General features: G+C 40.7%; 4 protein-coding genes across 5 annotated transcripts; all 4 read left to right on the top strand.

Annotated features, from left to right (window-relative positions):
- The first annotated feature begins 165 nt into the window (after nt 1–165).
- On the top strand, nt 166–2,446 carry LOC108038545 (arrestin domain-containing protein 3). Its single transcript, XM_017115369.1, has 5 exons — nt 166–328; nt 468–617; nt 681–889; nt 1,261–1,855; nt 2,148–2,446. Exons 1-5 carry the CDS (start codon nt 217–219, stop codon nt 2,396–2,398), a joined length of 1,317 nt encoding a protein of 438 aa, XP_016970858.1. The 5' UTR covers nt 166–216; the 3' UTR covers nt 2,399–2,446.
- Nucleotides 2,447–2,889: 443 nt separating this feature from the next.
- Nucleotides 2,890–5,644, top strand: LOC108038546 (arrestin domain-containing protein 2). The gene is made up of 5 exons (XM_017115370.2): nt 2,890–3,029; nt 3,143–3,292; nt 3,355–3,563; nt 4,614–5,196; nt 5,255–5,644. Exons 1-5 carry the CDS (start codon nt 2,915–2,917, stop codon nt 5,440–5,442), a joined length of 1,245 nt encoding a protein of 414 aa, XP_016970859.2. The 5' UTR covers nt 2,890–2,914; the 3' UTR covers nt 5,443–5,644.
- A 1-nt stretch (nt 5,645) lies between these two features.
- On the top strand, nt 5,646–8,203 carry LOC108038547 (arrestin domain-containing protein 17). Of its 2 annotated transcripts, none has more exons than XM_017115372.2 (5): nt 5,646–5,750; nt 6,662–6,805; nt 6,864–7,075; nt 7,194–7,776; nt 7,836–8,203. In XM_017115372.2, the coding sequence occupies exons 1-5, from the start codon at nt 5,648–5,650 to the stop codon at nt 8,090–8,092; spliced, it is 1,299 nt and encodes a 432-aa protein (XP_016970861.1). In that variant the 5' UTR covers nt 5,646–5,647; the 3' UTR covers nt 8,093–8,203. The 2 variants fall into 2 exon arrangements, with proteins under 2 accessions (XP_016970861.1, XP_044312882.1); XM_044456947.1 differs by having other exon boundaries at nt 5,657–5,975.
- A 540-nt stretch (nt 8,204–8,743) lies between these two features.
- Nucleotides 8,744–19,733, top strand: LOC108038548 (arrestin domain-containing protein 17). The gene is made up of 5 exons (XM_017115373.2): nt 8,744–8,906; nt 9,395–9,523; nt 9,586–9,803; nt 10,647–11,241; nt 19,499–19,733. Exons 1-5 carry the CDS (start codon nt 8,792–8,794, stop codon nt 19,681–19,683), a joined length of 1,242 nt encoding a protein of 413 aa, XP_016970862.2. The 5' UTR covers nt 8,744–8,791; the 3' UTR covers nt 19,684–19,733.
- The last annotated feature ends 1,684 nt before the right edge of the window (nt 19,734–21,417 follow it).

Below are 21,417 nucleotides of genomic sequence, written 5' to 3'. Positions count from 1 at the left end.
CTTAGTCCCTTACATATGTAAATACTTCGATAGCAACGGTATAAATTGGTGTTTAAATACAAAAATACCTATCGCATTGATAAGATAAAATAAAATGCTGCAAAAAAAATAAAATAAAATCAGACCCTGTGGGTGACTTCAGTTCACTGGGAGACACGACGCAGACAGGGCAAAAGGTAGCCAGCTCCGGGATTAACACTAAAATCAATCCGAACAATGGTAATCTGCGATATTGAGTTCTGCAATAACCCCCAGGGGGTTTTCTATGCAGGCCAGCTGATTTCTGGACAGGTGGTGATCAGCATTGACAAGCCGAAACCAGTTAAAGGTAAGACGCTGATTCATTTTAAGCGGTTATCTCCATTTAAGGGGAACTTTATTTGCGGACAGACTTAATTGGATTTGAAGCGCATGCAATGGTAGTGCTAAAAATAGATGGTAAATTGATAACATATATTTACCCTCAGCTGTGGTCCTCCAAGTCAAAGGATACGCCGAAACCCATTGGACTGATACCGAATACGATCCGGAGGATCAGTCTAACGGCGAGTCATTCAACGGACATGTGGACTACCTGGAGACTAAGTCATATCTGTACGGGTCTAGTTCCAGCATAGGTGGGTTCCAAGATGATAAATCACCATAAATCAAGAGATAACGAAATCAAAGCTCTATTTCAGAGGTGGTTATTGAGCCCGGCACAAGCACATATAGATTCGCCTGCCAGTTGCCCATCACATGTCCGTCCTCTTTTGAGGGGACACTTGGCAAAATACGTTATCTGGTAAACGTGAGGTTCGTTCGTCCGTGGAAATTCGACCACAACTTCAATAGATGTTTTACTGTACTCAAAGTAATGGACTTAAACTCCGCGAGTCTGATGTTGAGGGTAAGTTGTTTAGGTCCTCTGCTGAATAACACGCTTCTTTATAAATATATCAAACCTGAAACTTCAACAGAACTGTAAATAGTAAACTGTTAAATTGAGTGTTTATGAAAGAATATTAAGAGTTATTTAACTTGAAGTCTAGTTAAGGTTAAGTGTAGTTAAAAAAGCACCTGAACTTCTTCTAATTGAATCCAGCTTGTATGTAAAATCAATGCAGATAGTATCTACATCTAAAAAACAAAACAACGAAAGAAGTCAACAGGTGAAAAGTTAGCTTAAAAATTACAAAGGTCTTAAAGGTCTTATGTATTAGTAGCAGGAATAAGTGTACCTTGGAATTCATGGGGAAAGATATTTTCTTATTATTTAAGGTACCCACCCAGGTTGAGTCACAGCGCACTTTCTGCTGTTTCCCCTGCCGGTCGGCGCCACTCAGTATGCGCCTCTCCCTGCCGCAGGGTGGCTTTGTGCCAGGACAGACTGTACCGGTGGAAGTAACGGTCTCCAACGACAGTGGGGTGCCTGTGGAGAATATAACCGTGAAGCTGGCCATGGTGGTGATCTTCTACAGTCAACCCCCGTGCGCGGACACCAACAAGGATCGTTTTGTGATGGCCCTGAAAACAGGCGAAGGCGTGTCGACCAAATGCCGAAAGCAACTCACCTTCGACCTTAAAGTGCCGGCCACACCGCCAACCTGCTTCAACCTGTGCAGCATCATTCAGATCGGCTATCAGGTGGAAGCGGAGGCCAGGGTCAAAGGGTGCCACGGAAGTCAGTCGCTTCACATGCCAATAACTATTGGCAGCGTCCCGCTAACGAAAGTACTGCAGAGAGAACCAAGATTTTGGGGCGAAGAACTACTACCTCAGCAACTGGATGCCAAAGCTTTGGTTTTAATCGGGAATGAACCGGCTGAAGAGACCCTTGGCCCTCCCAGTCCGTGGTCTGCGGATCCTTCTATTGGTGAGTTTTAGGGGTTTTCAAATGAGTTTGTTATATGTAAAAGAAAATATCTCAGAGCAGAGAAGAATATCTAATTCACATTTTAAGATTAGTCGCCCAAGAAATTGTATATTAATTATGTCAGTATTATTCTTTTATTATAACTTATTTTTAAGCTATTCCAAGGGGTAAAACAAATTAAAATAGGTAATATTTATTGTACATATATGCATTTTTTTAAAAATTGTTTAGTACTATTAATTTATCTGATTCCAACTAGGAAAAACTAAACCATTATCATTCCTTTTTGTAGCCCCGCCGAATTATTCCGAGGCCAAACACATCAGACCGGATCAACAGAAATTCTTGAAAGCCAAAAAGAAGTTTCAGAGAAAATCATGCAAAAGGGCGCAAGAGAAAAAAAAGGAAGACATTTCGTTTACTCCTTTGTACGGTGTCTTTGATCTGTCGAATCAATTGGAAGAAATAATTGTGCGTCCTAATAAAAATAAGTCTGATGGAGGCTATGTTAATGACACAGTAGACAAGAGCACTTGGCTTTAAAAGAGTAAAAAAAGGATCACAATTGTATATTCATTATTATTAAATGATTCAAATAAACCAATAAGAAAATGGGAGAACTTATTTTATTGTCGCTTACAGTAGGCAGAATTGGTTGAGTTGTGTGCTATCTTATCAAATATGTTGTAAATCCCCAAAACAAGTGCAACTGAGAGCTGTAGTGGAAATAATAATTCAAGTTCAGGGAAAGGGCTCTCTTCAAATCGGTAACTCTCGAGTAAAAGTTAGGGGTTTTGGTTTTGTTAGCCAGAAATTGGCCATCAGCTGTTTTTATTATTATCACTGATAAGATTGCATACACGTTCGATTGTAATCAATCAGGCCTTTCATGTAAAGGAATGTTAGGGGGGTTTTTTTTACAAATAATTATATTTATGTACTGATAAGATTATTCAAACGATGGGTCGCCGAAGCACAAAAGAAATAGATTAATGCCTTTATAGTTCAGTTTGCTTGTGACCATTAAAGAGGAAACAGCTTAACATTGCTATTAAAATCATGGGAATAATTTGCCAAATTTTGTTTCACAACAATACGCAAGGAGTCTACTACGCGGGTCAATCGATTTCTGGACAGGTGACTCTTTGTACGGACAAGTTGATTCAAATTAAAGGTAAAGTGTAAATCGAATCAATGTAAATTCGTTGATATTGCTGGTAATTCGACTTTGCTTAAGTGGACAATAATTTAAAACTTAGCTTTAACTATTCCCTTTTCTCGTTTTAGCGATCAGGCTTAAGGTTAAAGGATTTGCCGAGACGCATTGGACCGAAAGCAAAACTGATTCGAACAACAAGTCCACCTCAGAATCGTACAATGGATTTGAGAAATACCTTTCCAGTAAATCTTATCTGTTGGGCTCTGAAATAAGCACCGGTAAGACTAATATGAAACTTTTGAATTTTCTTCACATACTAAACTTGTTGTTATTATTAAAGAAATAGCTTTGGAGCCCGGAACCAGGGCATATACTTTTTCTTGTCAAATTCCAATCAACTGTCCCTCATCGTTCGAGGGAACGCATGGTCGCATACGTTATATGGTGGATGTCAGTATAATACAGCCCTGGAAGTACGACAGTCTTTTTTCAAGAGCCTTTACTGTAATTCAAGTTATGGACACAAACACATATGCGACTGTTTCTCAGGTAGGCTCTTAGAACACAATTTAAGGTCACACTTAAATTACAATAATTTATCTAATATTGTTTATTATTATTAATATTAATATTTTTGTATTGCTCTCCTTTGTGTCTAAATCATTTGAACCACTCTGAAAATAATAGTTTTAGGTGTTCTGAATACAAAGCAGGCTACGAAAATGTTCCTTTCTGGCGCGATTTCAGAAAATGATAAAAAACCTTAGTAACAGCAAACGGATTCATATTTTCAAAAATTTTGTAATATAACTAATTGCAACAATTTAGATTTTTATTTTACAAAATTCTACAACTTTTTAGTACCTTATTTACCTGCGTTGAAAGGAATCTTAAAACTAAATTGAAAATGATGTTAAAGAATTTTCAAAACATTAAGTTTAAATAAATGGGCGATTTTTTTGAGGTCATTAGAAAAATATATTTTTATTATCTTAAGAAGTTCAAATGTTTTAACCCAGTGTAATTTTATCGGTTAAAAGTAATCAATTGTTTGATATGTAGAGTAACAAGAAAGGAAAGCTAACTTCGGACGGAGCCGAAGTTGATATACCCTTGCAGAATATTCTGTAAATTATATTCTTCAAAATTATTCATATGATGTATTCTTAATACTCATAGAAAATCCCAACTTCCTAACTTTAAAAACACCAACGTTATGGCTTTTCCGATCGTTCAGTTATATAGTCGCCCGATCCGGCTCGTCCCGACTTATATACTACCTGCAATAGAAAGACAACATTTGGGAAAGTTTCAAGCAGATAGCTTTAAAACTGAGGGACTAGTTTGCTTAGCAACGGACGGACGGACGGACAGACGGACGGACAGACAGACGGACAGACGGACATGGCTAGATCGACTCTCCTGGTGATGCTGATCAAGAATATATATACTTTATAGGGTCGGAAATGTCTCCTTCACTGCGTTGCAAACTTTTGACTGGAATTATAATACCCTCTGCAAGGGTATAAAAATGCTTTACGACTATTTTATTTTCATTACAACAATTTAATTTAATTTTAAATAAATATTGTTGATTAGGTTCCCGTGCAGGCCAGGACTGAGAAGACCTTTGGGGTGTGGCCCTTCCGCTCGGATCCGCTGACCCTTGAGCTGAACTTGCCGCAGACTGGTTTTGTGCCCGGACAGACGGTCCCCGTGAATGTTTTGGTTGGTAACGAAAGCAAAATCCGGGTGCACGAAGTGAAGGTCGGCCTGGCCATGATGATCACCTACTACAGCGACCTGAGCTCAGGCACAAACAGTGAGCGAAAGTCCGTGGCCAAGCTGAAGGCCGACGGGGTCATGAGGAATTCCCGGAAAATGTACGACTTTCAACTGCTGATTCCTCCCACTCCGCCCTCCTGCTTCCATCTGTGCCGCATCATAAAGGTCGGCTACCAGATCGAAGTTGTAGCCAAGGTCAAGGGCATGCATATCAACGGAACTCTGGTGATGCCGGTGACAATTTGTGGGGTTCCGATAGCGCCGCAAATGGTGCATTATACACCTTATAGTTCTGGGCCCCAGGCTGCAGACCAACGATCTTTAGCTCTGCTTGAGGATGAGGGTGCTTGTGCTCCAGCAGATCCTCCGTATCCGTGGTCAGAGGGTTCCATCCAATGTAAGTTTTCTTTGGGATAGTATGGGCTTTAAAAAGTAAAATATTATGAAAATTACAGCACCACCCAGCTATGCTGAGGCAATTCATTTGCAACCTGACACGGAGAAGCCCAAACAAGGACAGCCAGAATCAAAAGATCTAGAAGAGAAGTCCTTTAAGCCACTATATCCGGTCTTTAATGTACCAACCCAAACTGGGGCAAAGGTTGAAAAGGCTATTTTGGACAAAGGGGAAAAAAATGAGTGAGGCCGAGAAAAATAGTTCAAATTTGAGAATAATTGGTCACCATTTTCTTCGGTTGCTTATCAAGGAATCCTTGGGCTTTTCCCGGTTCTGTGGAGGGTTATTTATTGCGCGGCTGCACTTTGCGAAATGTTTAAATCAAAAAATTGTGACAGCGATAAGATAAAAGTTGGCCTGGCCATCGCTACCAATATGAAAAACCATCGCAATGTTTGTTTCATTCTCAGTTCGTTTCTGGCAGCCAAGTGGGCATGTGTGGTTATTATCGCAGCCCGGAGCTGTCCAATCCAATCTTTCTGGAGTTCTCGGAAGTAAGGGTGTAAATACTGAACATTGGCATTAAAATCAAATCAGTTGTGTTTGCACCGGCATCAGAGCTGTATCAGCCAATAAAGGCGCAATTACGGTTACAATTACAATTATGGCTGTTACCTGTGAAATCGACTTCGATAACAATCCCCATGGCACCTATTTCGGGGGCCAGGTTCTGACTGGCCGGGTTACGTTGAAACTGGACAAGATGAAGTCGGTGAAAGGTGAGGGTGTTCTTTGGGATACTTTGGGAATTTGTCGATACGGCATGAGTCATCCTTATCTTATCGACGAATTTTAAAGTGCGGTTAAACGGTTTGCCACAAAGATCGAGCAGTGACTCATAATATTTTTAATGGCGAGGGAGCCACACGTGCGAAATCTAATGTCCACAAAGAGGTGTTCGGCGAACATACACAAATGCATCAATGATAAATATTTGCGGCCGATAAGATTAAATTATTTTTAAATAATCAATGGTTTTCGCATTAATTGATATAAAATATCGGTAGATACTTATTTGCCTTAAGGTGAAAAAATAAATGTTAAGACTACAAACGTTAAAAATGGTTAGCATGTAGAAAATAGAGAATAGCCTTAAATTTGTTTAATTGTTATTGAATTAATTATACATTAATAAAAATGTACAACCAGGAACGCACACAAATACTAAAAATTAAATATATTTAATAAATAAATAAATTAAATTCACCAGTCTTAAATTAAATCATTGACTTTTATAATGACAAAGCGAGATACATTTTAAATTTAACAAAAACTGGTGCACGAGTTATTTGAGAATATTGGGAAAAATATCCCATGTGCGAATAAACATGGTTCCCCTTTGAGTAAATGTTTATGTACCTTGTTTACCAAATTCGTGTTTATCAGTTGAGCGTTTTCTCCGCAGCCATCACCTTGAATATAACCGGTTACGCCGAGACGCGATGGATCGAAAGGGTAACCACAAACCGGAGGAGGAGACGTCGCACATTCCACGGCCGTGAGGACTATATTGCGTCCAAAACTTTTCTGGTGGGATCCAATCTGAGCAGTTCGTATATGCCGTCCTATCCTAGAATTAATTAATTAATTATATTTGCTTTCCGCAGGTCAAGTCTCCATTGAAGCTGGCATTCACACCTACAACTTTGTCTGTCAGATTCCCGCAGAATGCCCTTCGTCCTTCGAGGGAACCAATGGGAGGGTGCGTTATATGACCAAGGTGACTCTGGTCAGACCTAATAAATTTGACCAGAACTATACGCGTTGCTTTACAGTGCTCAAGGTGATGGACCTCAACTTCGACAGTCCGCTATTGAGGGTATGTTTTTGAATCCACCCCATTAAAACAAATAATTTTATAAGTTATCAGAATAGAAGTTATTGCAGTTAAGTTATTAAAATACGTAGAGTTCACCAAATCGAGCATTTATTGTTAGGTCCCTGCACACAGCGAGACTTCGAAGACCTACTGCTGCTGGCCCTGCCGCTCAGATCCGTTGGCCCTCCAACTGACCGTTCCGCAGACGGGGTTTGTGCCGGGCCAGAGTATTCCCCTCAGTGTGCTGATCACCAACGACAGCCACGTGCCGGTGGAGCAGCTCCTTATGACCTTTGTGATGCTGGTGACCTACCACAGCAGGCCGCCTTCAATGCCCAACAGCACCTCCGAACGGTTGGTGGTCAACTCTCTGAAGGGGGACTCCGTCCAGAGGAACTGCAAGAAGCTCTTCACCTACGACATCCGGGTGCCGGCCACCCCGCCCACCTGCTTCAACCTGTGCGGCATCATCCAGATAGCCTACCAGGTGGAGGTCGAGGCCAGGGTGAAGGGTTGCCACAACAACGAGGTGGTCAGCATTCCTGTGACCATTGGAAGTGTTCCTCTGACCCAGCAAGTTCTAATCCAGCCACGTGGCCAGATCATTCAGCCGCTGGATGTGAATGGGCTGACAGGCGCCAGTGTAGCCTCGGCTCCGCCTCAAAATGCCTCACGCCCCTGGGCTGTCGATGACTCCATTCGTGAGTTTGTCATCGGTAGTATTTTATTTATACTTTCAAAATTCCTTACTTCCCTTCAGCTCCCCCCAACTACCAGGAGGCCATTCACATGCGGTCCACGGCTGCCACCAAACCCGACAATTCAGATGAACCGGAGCCAGTACAGCCCAATACTCTTAGTCTGGACGGCAGTGCCTACCAGCCACTGTACCCCGTCTTCGACATTCCAAGTCCCTCGGCCCCACCGCCAGCGGATTATACGCAGAACTACATGGCCGAGAGGGCCTTTGTCAATCCGGGCCTCGATGTCGACAAGGACAAGGGCACTTGGCTATGAACACAAAAACGAAACGATAAAACTACAAAAGAAAATTAAGAACGATAAAGCATGTAGATAAATATGAAACTATAAATATACAAGATAATACAAATACCAATTTTAAATTCACTTACAAGGCTTCGAAAATGTATTGATCTCTTAAAATTAAATTTGTGGATGTGCAAGGGAATAGACCGTAATCTTCTCTTCGTGGTATGCCAAAATAGGGCTTTTAACAAAAAATATAAAAAATATATATATAAATAGTTCCATGATAACGAGTCTTCATGCTCTCCGTATTATTTTCTTTACAAAGTGCCCTTCCGAGAATCCGAAACTTCTGAAATGGTAATACGAGACATAGCAATTGCTAGCACATGAAACATTAATGCTTGGCACAAACTTCGCCAGGGCCAAGGTCTTATTTCCCTATTCCGATAACGGACGAAACATATGAAAGCCCCAAAGAAATATAACCAGAACACTTGCAAGGGCACTTTTGGTCGACTCTTATACTGTTTGGGCTCAGATTCCATATCGTTCCCGGGGAAACACGATTGCCCCTTCGGTTCTAAGTTGAGGGTTCTTATCGCTTATCTGACGACGCGGCTGCGACCGCAAGCAGTCCAGAAGTTTTGTACTTAAATTAGTCGCAACTTGGTGCCCCAGACCAGTGGTATTAGTAGTTTTCACGCTCGGACTTTTAATCTGGGAAAAATGGTTGTTACGTGTGAGATCAGCTTCGATAATAATGTCCACGGTACTTTCTACGCCGGTCAACTTGTCAACGGCTGCGCAACCCTCAAATGCGACAGATCAAAGGAGGTTCAAGGTACTTCATCAAAAGATATTAAATCCTAATTTGAAAATAAATCTAAGGTTCCGGGAAGTTGTTTAAAATTAGCTTAACTAAGCCGGGGCATTATAAATATTTTCTCGATAGCGATATCTGTATATGTGCGAATTGTATATTTTTATGACGACATTGACTTTAGCGGGCATTCTTTGGTGCGGAATGTATGAAGTTGATTGATAACAGCCGAAAGTACTTTATTTATTTTAATAACGAGATTAGAAAGAGTTTTTCGATAAGACTTTTAGTTTCAATTAAATATTCAACTTTAAACTTTGTTCTAAATATGGTTTTTTATTGGAAAATTTAATCTGAGTTAATATATAAATAGTTAAGTTAGGACTAGAAGTGGATTAATCCTTTTTTAACCGCCTTAACTTTATTTGTTGTTTAAGTGTGCCTTAAGATAATGTTCGTTTTTCGACTAATTTCGTTCTCAATTTCCCACCGTCTCCCCTTTTTTACAGCCGTATTGCTCAGGGTAGTCGGATACTCTATAACCAAATGGAGCGAGAAGAGTCTGGGCTCGTCAAAGCTCTATGCGGGCCGTGAGGATTATCTAGCATCCAACACTTATCTGTTGGGTTCCGAGCAAAGTAAGTAGGCCTATGGAACGTTGTGGGGTGTTTGCACTCATAAACATTTGTATCTCTGAAAGACAACAACAGACACACCATTCAGGCTGGGGTGCACAGCTACAACTTCGCCTGCCAACTGCCCTACCAGTGTCCTTCGTCCTTTGAGGGTCGCTATGGCTGCATCCGCTACATAGTCAAAGTCCTGCTGATTAGACCTTGGAAGTTTGATCAGGCCTATACAAAGGGCTTTACTGTCCTCAAGATGCTGGACCTGAACTTTGACACGCCTCAGCTACGGGTGAGTTCTAATATTAGAGTCTTATGTTATTAAAGGGCTTGTAAAATTAAAAAATAAATAAATAATAAATTGAAATACATTTTGAAATTTTTTAAAGCTTAAAATAAATTTATGGACATAAATGACAAGTATCAGAAAGATATACTTTTGGAGTATCGTGTTATGAATTTAATAGACCATACCATATTATTTTTACCACCGATTATTTGCCAATCTTAAAAGGATAATTTTATCGTAGCACGAAATTAGTATTCCGTTCATGCCGCGATCTCGTTTTTACGCCGCATGGGAACATTTACAAATAAATTAAATAAATTTCTTTTATACTAAGTTTAATTTAAATCAAACAATAATACTTATTTCTAAAGCTTTTTATAAAAAATTTGGAAGTAATTATAATTACATTATCATTATTATACTGATTTTTTTGTATCATAAAACCCATAATGATAATATTACAATTTTTACCCAGGACCTTAAGTAAATGGAAACTACTTAAATTTAACTATTGTTGATGTTTTTATTATAGTTTATATATAGTCGTCCGATTTTTAGTTAAGCCATAATTTTGAAATCGTAAAAAAATACTGCATTTTGGAGTACAGACGAAGTTATTATTTTATTTCCCTTTTATCCGATTGTTCCTATTGGAGCTATATGATATAAAAGGCCGATCCGGCTTATATACTACCTGCATAGTTTCATGAAGTATGGAAGGGTATACACACTCTGGAAGGGTATAAAAAGCTGCCTTATTAATGCAAACATTTTCAATGTGTTGATGTAAAACACGGCTATTTATTTGTTTATACATTTGTACTCATTGCTTTTGTATCACCGTAGTCGGCTGCCCACTCCGAGGGGTACCGCACATTCTGCTGCGGGCCCTGCAAGACGGATCCCCTCAAACTGGAGCTGAACCTGCCGCAAGCGGGCTACGTGCCCGGCCAGAAGATCCCCGTCACCGTGGTGGTGGTCAACAGCAGTTCCGTGGCCGTCTCCGAGCTCCGGCTTTCACTCGTAATGCTGGTCAGATACTACAGCGTCAGTCCGGAGCACTCTCGAGTGGAACGGATCATAATTTCGCGGGCCAAGGGGGATTCGGTGCTCAAGCAGTGCACCCGTTCGCTGACCATCGAGCTTCCCGTGCCATCCACTCCGCCAACCTGCGTGGAGCTGAGCAACATCATCCAGATCGCCTACCAAGTGGAGGTGGAGGCTCTGGTGAAGAGTTTGCGCGAACAGCAGCTGATGGTCATGCCGGTTACTATTGGAACTATTCCCCTGGCAGTTTCCGGCATAGTGGTTCAACAACCCCCCCGGCGCAGTGCCCACTACGAAGGACCCCGATCCAGAAGGGATCCTCCCGACGAGCTGCCCATGGTAACCGCACTTGGTAGTGTGCCCAACGATCTGACGCCCAACTCAACTGTTTCAGGTGAGATCATTTCTTATATTCCCATTCCTACGTGCCAATGAACTTTTTATGATTAATGGCAATCTTATCAAATCATTCCGTAAAGAACTAAGTACGCAGCTTTATACTGTCAAAACATTGCACAAACGCATTGCACAAAAGAATGTTCACTTTTTGTAAACCAAAGTTTGAAACATCTTTGATCTGAGTGAGGTTTCATAAAAGTCTGTGTATTCATCCTGGCTCTTAAACTTTCTGAGATTCACTTGCTTATACTGGCCTTATACCTTTGCAGAGGGTACTAACATTTCAGTCAAAAGTTTGCAACGCAGTGAAAGAGACATTTCCGACCCTATAAAGTATATATATTCTTGATCAGCATCACCAGGAGAGTCGATCTAGCCATGTCCGTCTGTCCGTCCGTCCGTTTCTACGCAAACTAGTCCCTCAGTTTTAAAGCTATCTGCCTGAAACTTTTCCAAAAGTTGTCTTTCTATTGCAGGTAGTATATAAGTCGGAACGAGCCGGATCGGTGTTTTTCAAATTAGGAAATTGGGATTTTCTATGGGTTTTATTTTTGACCAATCAATCCGACCTATCAAATTTCAAAAGGATCGGCCAACTATATCCTATAGCCGCTGTTGCCGCCATAATTTAAATTTAATTTTGATTTCTTTTTGTTATATATAAGCACTCGATATAAACATCGAGATATCGCTGTAAGGAATATCGATCTCATTTTACGTTGTTAAGAACCATCTCAAAAAATGACATAAGCGAAATAAGAGAAGGAGAAAAGACAAAGTTTTTAAGCGTGCTCCGCAACGCAAACTGTAATTCACATCGATTCGGAAGCTGAAATTTAAATAAAGATAATTTTCAATACATAGTTTAATGCTCTCCGTCTGTGCTTTCGAGTGAGTGGTGTGGGCTGCTGTAAAAACAATTTAGTTTCGCTCTCAACATTCTTAAAAACTTTGTGCACAACCGGTTGCCGTTATAACTGTACAATTACGAAGCGACGCATTTCCAATTAGCCATAATATTGTGAAATCGCGATCGCATCCCTTTCTCGAACGTAAGGTGAGAAAAACGTAATACGTAAACGGAGCCAAAAAACCACAGAAATTACGCACACAAATACAATTCCGACACACGCTAAGTTGACATAACCTTAAAAAGTTAATGGAGATGAGCAAAGAAGTGTGTAGAATATGCAAGAAAAAAGCGATAGGAACTGAGGAAAGCTGGGTTCAATGCGACAGTTGTGATAGTTGGTACCACTTTCACTGCGCAGGTGTCGGCTACGACGTCGAGGATACGGATTGGAGTTGTGACCTGTGTCTTGCTGGAGGTAGCTCCGAAAATCCACCTGGAAGGATGATGCGATCACCGCCTCAAAATCATTTCGACATCTCTAACTCATTATCCGTAAACCAAAATAAGCCACAGCTGGACGCGCTCATCGAAATGGATAAACCCAGCGGCGGACAGATTATACCCGACGATAATTCTAACGTCAACAAAAGCAAGCTAATGCTCGACATGTTGGAAGAAAAGAAAGCTTCGGAACAGAGATTTATTGAGGAGAAGTATAAAATTTTACTACAAATGAATATGCAAGACGGATCGACAGACGGGCTATTTCAGGCGACTCCCGCATCACCGTCATGTTCCCAAATCGCCGCAAGACAAGCTATACCCAAGGAGCTTCCTTCGTTCAGCGGGGATCCTGAGGAGTGGCCAATGTTTATCAGTACATTTGAGCACAGCACTTCCGCAGCAGGATTCTCCAATGTTGAAAACATGCTCCGTCTACAAAAGTGCCTAAAAGGTAGGGCTCGCGAAATGGTGAAGGATAAGCTTCTACTTCCTAGCCTAGTTCCGGAAGTAATGAGCACGCTGAAAATGTTCTTCGGCAGACCCGAGCAAATCCTGGAGAGGATGATCGACAAGGTGAGGAAGCTACCGCCACCCAAAGAAAAATTGGAATCCATAATAGAGTACGCGCTCGCAGTACGCAACATTTGCGCCACGATCGAAGCTTGCAGCCTACAAGCGCACTTAAACAACCCAATGTTAGTGAAGGAGCTTGTAGACAAACTTCCAAGTAACCACAAACTAAACTGGGCGATGCACCTCCGCGACGAATCGGTCCCTCCCATTAAAGCTTTCAGCGACTGGCTCTACAAAATAGCGCAGGCGGCGTCGACTGTCGTGACACCATTTTCTCACAGGACAAGTTCTGTGAATACCCATAATAGCTGCGCAGCCAGTTCGAGCCAGGGATCTACAGTCCAGCAACAGCCTAATCGAAAGTGCATTGCATGCGAGTCCACAAATCATTGGGTAACACAATGCGAACAATTTAAAACCAGCGCGGTAGATCAGAGATGGCAAGTCGCTAAAGCCGGAAAGGCCTGCTTTCGATGCTTGAAAGTTCACCGAAATAATTGTCGAACAAAGGAGTGCGGAGTAAATGGTTGTACAAGAAAACATCACCCTCTACTCCACTCGGAAAGTGTTCCCAATACAGTCAACGAAGCGGGAAATCAAAGACATGTAAGCACACATCATGGCGACGTAGAAGGAAACCAGTTCTTCCGAATCGTTCCCGTAACTCTACATTACGCTGACAAAAAAATCGAAATTTTCGCCTTTCTGGATGAAGGATCATCTGTTACCCTAATCGACTCATCAATTTTTGACAAGCTCGATATAAAAGGTACACCTTCACCGATTTGTTTACAGTGGACTGGAGAAACAACCCGGTTCGAAAATACATCCGTGCAAGCATCAATCCAAATCTCAGGCGTTAGCTCCGAAACACGTTACTGGCTCAACAACGTTCATACTGTCAAAAACATTGCACTGCCAAAGCAAACAGTTGATATGGATGAGTTGCGCAGTAAGTACAGCTATCTAAAAGACCTGCCATTAGAGACCTACTCCGCGCAGCCAATGTTATTAATTGGAACAAACAATTGGAAAATAGCCGTTCCTCGCAGGATCCGCGAAGGTAAATGGAACGATCCAATAGCGTCAAAGTGCATGTTAGGATGGACCATCCAGGGATCGGCAAACTCAAATCGTCACGTATCTATGCACCACTGCGATTGCAACTGGCAAAAGCTTCACGATGAAGTAAAGGAGCACTTCAACCTCGAGTCAATCTCGCCTAAAAAACTCTTTTCAAGCGAGGACAAACGAGCAGTCGAAATCCTAGATCAGACTTGCCAAAACAAGTGTGGAAAATACGAAGTTGGGCTTCTTTGGCGGAATGATATTCAAAGACTTCCCGAGAGTCGCATTACCGCTCTAAAGCGCCTACAATGCATGAGAACAAGAATTCTGAGGGAACCGGACCTGTTTACGAAAATCGACGACCAAATCAAAAATCTTCTTACCAAAGGATACGCCAAGCAACTGTCTGACGAGGAGGCGGAGAAAGAAGAAACTCGCACCTGGTACTTACCAATATTTATAGCCCTAAATCCGAATAAGCCAGGAAAAATAAGGCTGGTATGGGATGCGGCAGCAAAAACAAATGGGATATGCCTCAACGACCTTCTGTTAAGCGGACCGGACTGCTTAAACCCACTTATCGACGTTCTTCTAGCCTTCAGAGTCGGAAAAGTCGCCGTAAGTGGCGACATCGCCGAAATGTTCCACAGGATCAACATTCGCCAAGAAGACATGCATTCCCAGCGCTTTCTTTGGTACGATGCCAACCAAAGTAAGATAAACACTTACGTCATGTGTGCAATGACGTTTGGTATTAGTTGCGCACCATTCATAGCCCACTACGTGCGCGACAAAAATGCCTTAGTCCACCAGCAGCAATTCCCATTAGCCTTGGATGCGATTCAGCGTGCGCACTATGTCGACGACTTCATCGACAGTGAGTGATGAACAGAAAGCCATCGAAATATCCAGCCAAGTAAGAGAGGTCCACTCCAGAGGCGGATTCGAAATTCGAAACTGGGCGTCAAATTCCAGTACAGTTCTCTCGTATCTTAAGAACGATGGAGACGCTAAAAAACAGGAGCCAGTGCAGTTCGGCGCTACAGAAAAGGTTTTGGGTATGTACTGGGACCCACATAAAGACGACCCGCGAGACGTCCTTACCGATCCTGCAGTCCCAACGAAAAGAGAAGTCCTTCAGGTTCTCATGTCGATCTTCGACCCTTTGGGCCTGCTGTCATGTCATACGATCGGATTAAAAATCCTTCTGCAGAAAATCTGGCGTGCAAATATCAGCTGGGACCAAGAGCTGCCAGAATCACTTTCGGAGGACTGGAATCAATGGAAGCTGCTACTGCCTCAAGTGGCAACAATTAGCATTCCGAGATGCTACTCCCCAAGGATATCTGCAGAAACCCGAATCGACCTGCACACGTTCGTGGACGCTAGCGAGCATGCTTATTCCGCTGCTTGCTACCTCCGAGTGTCACAAAAAGACGAGGTGGACGTACTGCTAGTGGCCGCGAAAAGCAAAGTGGCGCCACTAAAGCCATTATCTATTCCGCGCATGGAACTCCAAGCCGCCGTGATGGGCTCACGCTTAGCAAACAAAATTGTCAACGTACGTAATCTTCGAGTCGACGATCTTACGTTCTGGTCGGATTCACGAACCGTTCTACAATGGCTGGTGATGGACCCTCGCAACTTTCAACAATTTGTGATGCACAGAATCGGCGAAGTCCTGGAGACCACTCGAGTGGATCAATGGCGATGGATCCCATCAAAGCTCAACGTCGCAGACGGGGCAACGAAGGTCATCAAAAATCCTTGCGTGGACACATGGCTTTACGGACCCGAGTTTCTGAAAACGGAACCCAGTAACTGGCCAACAGTTCCGTCACGGGCAACGGAGATCGATACGACCGAACTCCGCAGACATGTCTTTATAACCCGTGCGAATAAAGTCTTACTCGACGTGGAATATCTCTCGGATTGGCGGCGCCTGTACAGAGCCGTCGCAAACATGTCCCTATATATCCGGCGACTACAAGCTAAATGCCAAAGGACGGACATGCCGACAGCAGTGACCGAATTTGACGTCAAAGAAGCACAGACCCTTCTATACAAGGAAGCACAGAGGCTGGAGTTCGCGGACGAAATCCATTCATTAAATTGTAAAAATACAATAAGCGCAAAAAGCAGATTGACTGGCTTAAACGCATATCTGGACGACAACGGAATACTTCGCACTAAAGGTCGAGTGAATGCAATCGGATATACTATGGACGCGATAATATTGCCACCAGAGAGTCGAGTAACGTTCTTATTAGTCCGTTTCTATCACGAAAAATATCACCACCTCGCTCACGAAACCGTGATAAATGATATAAAATCCCAATTTTATATTCTGCGCTTAAGAGTACTATACAAATCCGTAAGAAAAGCCTGTCAATTATGTAAAAATCGTAGCGGCACGCCACAGCCTCCACAAATGGCCGCGGTTCCAAAAGCTAGGTTGGCAAGTTTTGAAAAACCATTCACGTGCACCGGCGTCGATTATTTTGGGCCTATCCTAGTCAACGTTGGAAGACGCAAAGAGAAGAGATGGGTTGCGCTGTTTACCTGCTTAACCCTGCGTGCAGTCCACTTTGAGATCGCTCACAGCCTCGATACAAGCTCCTGTGTGATGTGTTTCACTAATTTCATGGCACTTCGTGGGACACCAAGAGAAATTTATTCCGATAATGGCACTAATTTTAAGGCCACTGAAAAGACATTGCGAGAGGAGCTGATCAAGATCGACTTTGATAAAATCGCAATCAAGTTTGATGGCATTAAATGGCTATTTAACCCTCCAGGAGCACCCCATATGGGCGGTGCTTGGGAAAGATTAGTGCGGACTACAAAAACAGTCCTAAAAAACATCTGCCCGAATTACTCATTCAACGACGAAAGCCTGAGGTGTGCTCTAATGGAAGCACAGTTCATCATTAACTCACGTCCCTTAACTTTCGTCAGCCTGGACTCCGAGGACGACTCTGCGTTGACTCCGAACCACCTGCTAATGGGTTCATCGAACGGTTACAAGCCAATCAAGGAAGAGAAGATTAACCTAAGACGTCATTGGAACGAGGTAAAACTCTTTGGAGATCGCTTTTGGCAACGCTGGGTGAAAGAGTTTACACCAGTGCTCACTAGACGCACTAAATGGTTTGAAAAGTGTCCCCCAATATCAGTTGGAAGCGTGGTCATTATCATCGATGAAAACTTGCCTAGAAATCTATGGCTTAAAGGACGCGTGATCAACACTTTTCCTGCCAAGGACGGACAAGTTCGTCGAGCCACTATTAAAACGCAGCATTGAGTTCTCGATCGACCAGCTACGAAGATTGCGGTTCTAGATGTCGGCTTAGAAGATGGTAACTGACCACCCTAGGATCAATTACAGGAGGGGGAATGTTGCCGCCATAATTTAAATTTAATTTTGATTTCTTTTTGTTATATATAAGCACTCGATATAAACATCGAGATATCGCTGTAAGGAATATCGATCTCATTTTACGTTGTTAAGAACCATCTCAAAAAATGACATAAGCGAAATAAGAGAAGGAGAAAAGACAAAGTTTTTAAGCGTGCTCCGCAACGCAAACTGTAATTCACATCGATTCGGAAGCTGAAATTTAAATAAAGATAATTTTCAATACATAGTTTAATGCTCTCCGTCTGTGCTTTCGAGTGAGTGGTGTGGGCTGCTGTAAAAACAATTTAGTTTCGCTCTCAACAGCCGCCATATAACTGATTGATCGGAAATGCAATAACTTTGGTGTTTGTAAAGTTCGGAAGTTGGGATTTTCTATGGGTTATATTTTTGGCCAATCAATCTGACCTTCTAAATTTCATAAGGATCGGCCGACTATATCATATAACTGAACGATTGGGAATACCATAATTTTGGTGTTTTTAAAGTTAGGAAGTTGGGATTTTTTATGAGTATTAAGAATGCATCATATGAAGAATGTTGGAGAATATAATTTACACAATATTCTGCAAGGGTATATCAACTTCGGCTCAGCCCGAAGTTAGTTTTCCTTTCTTGTTTTTATACCCTTGCAGAGGGTATTATAATTTCAGTCAAAAGTTTGCAACGCAGTGAAGGAGACATTTCCGACCCTATAAAGTATATATATTCTTGATCAGCATCACCAGGAGAGTCGATCTAGCCATGTCCGTCTGTCCGTCCGTCTGTCCGTCCGTCCGTTTCTACGCAAACTAGTCCCTCAGTTTTAAAGCTATCTGCTTGAAACTTTCCCAAAAGTTGTCTTTCTATTGCAGGTAGTATATAAGTCGGAACGAGCCGTATAGGGCCACTATATCATATAGCTGTCATATAACTGAACGATCGGAAATGCCATAACTTTGGTGTTTTTAAAGTTAGGAAGTTGTGATTTTCTATTGGTTTTATTTTTGGCCAATCAGTCTGACCTACCAAATTTCATAAGGATCGGGCGACTATATCCTATAGCCGCCATATAACTGATTGATCGAAAATGCCAATTTTTTAAAAAGTATAAGTTTGTTGCTTTTAATTTTATTTATTTTCTTTTTTAATTTGGTAATGTTTAAATAATATGGAATTACGATTTTAATTAAATTAAAATCGGACATCTATTTCATATAGCTCCCATAGACAAATCAAAAAATTAAAAAAAAAAAATGTAAAAAAAAAAATTGTATTTTTCAGTTTTTCTATTTGTTAAAATATCCCTTTGATATATAGTATATAATTACTATAGCTCCCATAGACAAATCAAAAAATTAAAAAATAAAAAAAAAATAAAAATTGTATTTTGCTGTTTTTCTATTTGTTAAAATATTCCTTTGAGATATAGTATATAATTACTATATCTATTTGTTAAAATATTCCTTTGAGATATAGTATATAATTACTATATAATTACTATATCTCAAAGGAATATTTTAACAAATATAAAAACTGCAAAATACAATTTTTTTTTATTTTTTAAATTTTTGATTTGTCTATGGGAGCTATATTAGAATTACGCTTTTATTTTTACAAAATCGGACACCGTCATATGGGTTTCATAGAAACGATGGCAAAATGCAGCCCAAAATCGACATAGCTTTATTGTTTTTAGTAATATAGGCATAGAAATCGTTTTGTAATAACTGCAAGGGTATATAAACTTCGACTTGTTGGAGTTTGCTTTCATTATTGTTTGAATATATATTTATCTCATATTTCGTCATGTTTGGTACGTTAAATGAAACCATTTTACATCTTTCTAATCTCTAGAACTTCCAAAATATGAGGAATCCCGACACACGCAGCGTGGCAATATCAACGAGGAAGAACTCCATGCTTTTGGGATCAATGAGTTCGCGCCTCTTTATCCTGTGTATAGTATACCCAGCCCTACGCCTGTGCTTTCGGCTAATACTCGTAATGCGGGGTTCGTCAACCAAAGCTTTATCAAATGAGCTATCACTTTAACTTTGTTTCAATAAATTATACATTTAAAAAGCTTCAACCGACATTTGTAAATAACAGTAAGTGTAACCACTAACCATATGGTGTAACCAAAAGTGTCAAGTAAAATTCACGGCAATTAAAAATACCAATTTTTACCCCGATTTTTACCTTTAAAAATACCAAGCATAATAAACTTACAACCTAAAGGTATGGTTAAAAATACAAGTTTGCAGTGTAGTAAACACATATTTTCAAACTTTCCTTGAAATACTGCGATGTAGATTCTGTGATGAACAGTTTCACATTTTAAGCAAAGTGTGGAAATTTTTATAAATGAAAAACTTTCATTGTTAAATATTACAAAAAAAAACATATACAGTGGTTTTATCAAGCAAAAGTTGATGATTTTTAGCACTTTTCTCTTTCCGCAATAAAACAATAAAAATAGTTTTATTGACCTTTGGGTCGAAAGATTAGACGACCTACGAGGAGCGCAGAAAAACAATATTTATATATATTAGGAAAGCCAGCATAATTATGAACCAGAGAGGTGCTCATCGCATCATTCATCAAAGGCTAGTTTGAGTCCTTGCGTCCAGGCAACTCTAATAGAGACGAGTTTCATTTGAAATAATTGGCTGCCGAAATCATTCCAATTGCTAATGCTAAGCAAATTAAATATGAAATTGGCGCCATCCGCCGAACTGCAGTGAACACCAGAAGATGAGAGCGAGCAGTATCCCTTGCTAAATCTTTAGCATTTGTAGTTTCCGAGATCTCGACGTTCATACGGACGGACGGACAAACAGCTATTGATCCTGATCAAAAATAAATATAGCTCATGAGGTCAGAAACGCAATAAAATAACACTTTTACTTTAACGGGTATAGCTAGTAATTAATTTTTTTGCAGAAAACTCAGCTTTAAAATTTATTCTCCTTTTTTTTTAGGTTGATTGCTTCTCGTACGCCGATCAGCTGCTTTTGCAACAGCGGACGCATGTATGAATCGGTCGCAACAACTTTTTAGCCGCGTCTGTTTTTGGCAGCAGTGTAAATAATTAATAATGCCGTGTTGCAAAAGCTTGACACCCCCATCTCTAGTCCCAAGTTTCGAACCCACCCATGTAAAAATTTTACATAATAAATGAAGTCATGTCAAAAAAAAGTTATAAGAAGTAAAATTAAAAAATGTAAAATAGGTGAGGTTTAAGGATAAGCTATTGGCTGTTGCATTCAGTCGAAAATATTTATAAATTTTGTTTGGTAGAACAGTTATTAAGGAATGGAAATTGGGACTTGAATTATAGTTATCCCAAACGTGCAGAAGTTATAGCATGTGTACTAAATGTGGCCATGCTGTTACTCAAAAATGTATTTATGAATTTATGTTTTATACGCAATAATTCAATCTATAAACAGGTCCTCCGAGAGTTTCGTTAAAAATTATTATATCTTAAAAGTGCAGAGAGCTGTAAATATCGTAAAACTTAAAATGCAGTGGAAAGCAGAAAATAGCAAAAGTTCTCAAAATTAAATCGTTTATTCTATATTATTTATTTTATTCCAGAAGAAAAATTGTTTTTATTGGTGCTGTTAGACGCCCTGTTCTTATTAATTATTAATCCAACCATGAAATTTAAGGGTGGTGATTCCCTTTTAGCCTATTAGGCGGACAGATTGGCTGGCTGCTACATAACATCCAGGGACTTAGTTTTGTAGCATTTTCCGCGACTGGAATTA

Source organism: Drosophila rhopaloa, unplaced genomic scaffold, assembly GCF_018152115.1.
Source record: "Drosophila rhopaloa isolate 14029-0021.01 unplaced genomic scaffold, ASM1815211v1 contig_155, whole genome shotgun sequence".
NCBI classification, from domain to species: domain Eukaryota; kingdom Metazoa; phylum Arthropoda; class Insecta; order Diptera; family Drosophilidae; genus Drosophila; species Drosophila rhopaloa.
The sequence above is the reverse complement of the archived record's forward strand: the minus strand, read 5'-3'. Positions and strand labels throughout refer to the sequence as shown.